At 43.2% G+C, this 3,337-nt stretch overlaps 1 protein-coding gene across 1 annotated transcript; it reads left to right on the top strand.

The window, feature by feature from the left end:
• The first annotated feature begins 344 nt into the window (after positions 1-344).
• LOC131605320 (uncharacterized) lies at positions 345-1,388 on the top strand. Its single transcript, XM_058877693.1, has one exon. It carries the CDS (start codon positions 345-347, stop codon positions 1,386-1,388), a length of 1,044 nt encoding a protein of 347 aa, XP_058733676.1.
• Positions 1,389-3,337: the final 1,949 nt, after the last annotated feature.

Here is a 3,337-nt window from a genome sequence, read left to right on the forward strand (position 1 = left end):
ATGGATACATGTTATAAGAGTATCCTAAATCTATGATCCAACTCTTCTTTATCTCAAAACTTGACACCACTAATAAATCAACGCTCTTATAATCATTTTTATTTGAGGCAAAGATAATCTGAATAAATTTTTCATTTTTCCTTCCACTTATATCGCGACAATCCTTCTTAAAATGATAGATTTCATAAAAAATAAAACTTGTTAACCTTCTTAAAATGATAGATTTTACAAATTAATCAACAAGCCCCCGTGTGCTTGAAACCGAAAAAACCATTTCGGATCTCTCTCTTCGTTTTTGAACGCTCTCTCTTCCCTCTAGCTTTTCTGGGTTTTTGGTGCCCTCAATGGAGGGTGGAGGCGTCCACCGAGAGGGAGGATGGATCAAAGCTGAGCGCCGCCTGTTCCGGAACTGGGTCCCCCACTGGGAAGTGTTTCCGGCAAGGGGCAAGGTTGTCGAAGGAGTAACTTCTTTCTACATTTCTGAGTTTCCTGAAAGCTGCAAGGCGGAGGACCTTTTTGTGTTGTTCGGTTGCATTGGCAACACAGTGGAGGTAGCAATAGCGCCAAGGAGGAATAAGCATGGGAAGCGTTTCGGTTTCGCTAGGTTTTCTGATGTAGAGGATGCTAGGGTGTTGGGGGTGAAGTTGGATAATGTGGCATTCGAGGGGAAGAAGATACACGCAAACATCCCTAGATTTGAGAGGCAGAGTATTGGGGGAGGGAAGTCTGTTCAACAGAGGAAGTTTAACAACTCTGTTCCTCGCCGTGTTACTGAAAAGGGCCCGATGAACAGGTACTGGGGAGAGGCAACAGTTAAAGGTAGATCTTTTGCGGAGGTGGTGAACTCTCCGGCCAGAAAGGAAGAGTTGGAGGGTCTTCGGGAACCAGTATGTTGTGCGTCTTCAGTGGAGGATAAAGGGAGATCTGCTAAGGCTTGGATAGGGGAGCTCAGGGTTCCTGGTTCTGGTCACGGCATTCAAAAGAGTATCACAAAGGCGGGTTTCTTTGGCATCGTGGTGTCGCCTCTAGGTGCTAAACTGTGTTTAGTGGAAGAAGGTATAGAAGGGGCTTTGGCTGAGTTTTTGGGGGAGGAGGAAGGGTGGTGGAAGGACTGGTTCATTGCGATGAAGAGGTGGAGCGAAGAGGTGGTGGATGTGTCGAGAACGGTTTGGCTTCGTGTGTTTGGGATCCCTTGTCTAGGGTGGAACTCGGTTGTTTTCTCGTCTGTGGTTAACAGCTTTGGCAAGTTCATCAGCGCGGATGAAGCAACGGTGAATGGGATTCAATTTGAGGTGGCTAGAATCCAGGTTTGCACCGATTTTAAAATCTCTATACCTAAGTCTGTGGATCTGATGCTTGATGGAAAGCTGTTTAAACTGGTTCTTTGAGTGGAACACCATTCGGTCTTTCACTCGTCTTGTTCTTCGGTTCGGTCTGTTATGTCTTTTTCTTCAGAATCTTTAAATTTTGAAGATTTTGAGTCGTGGGGAGAACAATCGCTGAAGGAGGGTAGTAGTAGTGACCCTAAGGATACTATTGAAGAGTTTGAGACTGAGGTGAAGGATTTGGGTGGTGCAGTAATTGCCCCTGTTTCAGTTTCCGCAGAGGTGCACAGGGGGGTTCCCTTTGGCCATTCATGTGAGGTTTCCGTGGCAGAGTCAGGAGTAGGATCAAGGAAAGAAGATGGGGTTTTCGGCGGTGCTTTCGACAGAGCTCTGTTGTCGGTTAGTTCAAGTGGAAAGGAGGTAGGGACTGCGAATATTCCGGTGACAGTTTCCCCGGGTTCGGAGGAAACGGAGGACGCAGCGGTGCCTTGTTCTTTATGTAGCAAGAAGGTTAACAATTCTAAGAAGGTGAAATACAGGTGCTTGGCAGATTTTGGGGGATGTTCAAAAAACCATTTGCTGAAACGTATGAAGGTAGTGAGTAGGAAAGGGAAAATGAAAAAAGCTCCCAAGTCCAGTAGGAGAGTGGCTTCTGAGACTATGGTGGAAGACAATCTTAAAGCACAGAGGCGGGAAGAAAGTAAGAAGAGAGGAGGGTCTATTGAGAGGGGAGTTTTGGAGTCTCTTGGAAACCATTCTGAGAACGATGTTATTTTGGCTAATAATACGAGAAATTGGGATCATGTGAATATTAAGGATGGCTTAAAGTTGAGAATGGAGATTGAGGCTTTAGGGGTGGGAAGTTCAAAAGGAAGGGAGCATTTTGTGATGAAAATGGAAGAATTAAAAAGATTGGAGGTAGGAAAAGTTTTGTCTAAAAAGGAGATTCCATTAGTGTCGAAATGATCATTGGAACTTTAAATATTAGAGGGGGTGGTAATGCTTTGAAAAGAAGGAGGATTGGTGATATTATTAAAAAAGGGGAGGCGGACATCTTTTTGATTCAAGAAACAAAGTTCTCAAATACGACGGAAGGGTTAGACAATAGTTTATGGAGTAATGCGTATTTAGGCTTCTCTTTTACGAATTCGGTAGGCATGTCGAGAGGTATGATATCTCTATGGAAGGTGGATACAGTGGAGGTTTTGCTTAGTTTTAAAGGAGATGGTTTTTTGGGCATCAAAGTTGTTTGGAAGGGCAACATCTATTATATTCTAAATGTATATTCTTCTTGTTTACTAGCTAAAAAGAAAGAAATGTGGGTTAATATTGTGTTGTTAAAGAATTCTTTTTGTGATGGAGAATGGATTATAGGTGGGGATTTTAATTCTATTAAAAATTCCTTGGAGAGGAAGGGTAGAAGGGAGAGAGAGCCTACACTAGTGGAGTGGAGTTGTTCGGGAAGTTTATCGAAGACATTGGTTTGGTGGATATTCCTTGCAAAGGTAAGAAGTTTTCTTGGTATAGTGGTTGTGGGAAAGCAATGAGTAGAATCGATCGTTTTTTGGTGTCGAATGTGGTGGTGGATAGATGGGGTTTGGTTGGTCAATTTATTGGGTGTAGAGACATATCGGATCATTGCCCGGTTTGGTTGTTGAAGGATAATTCTAATTGGGGCCCAAAACCGTTCAAGTTTAATAATGAATGGTTCTCTTTTTCTTCTTTTCTCCCTTTTGTAGAATCGGAATGGAAGGAGATGGTAGTGGTGGGTAGAGCCGACTACGTTCTTGTTGAAAAATTGAAAAGGTTAAAAGAGAGACTTAGATGGTGGAATGCTTCGATATTTGGAAAGATTAACTTGAATGTGGAGGAAAGCATGAAGGAGGTGAACAAGGGTGATGTTTTGTTGGAGGAAGTGGCGGAAGAGGATTTTCTCGATACTTTGAATGGTAGGTGTGAGGCGAATAAGAGGTTGTGGTTGAATCTTAGAATTAAGGAAAACATGCTCGTCC

The sequence above is a fragment of the Vicia villosa genome, linkage group LG5 (genome assembly GCF_029867415.1).
Source record: "Vicia villosa cultivar HV-30 ecotype Madison, WI linkage group LG5, Vvil1.0, whole genome shotgun sequence".
NCBI lineage: Eukaryota > Viridiplantae > Streptophyta > Magnoliopsida > Fabales > Fabaceae > Vicia > Vicia villosa.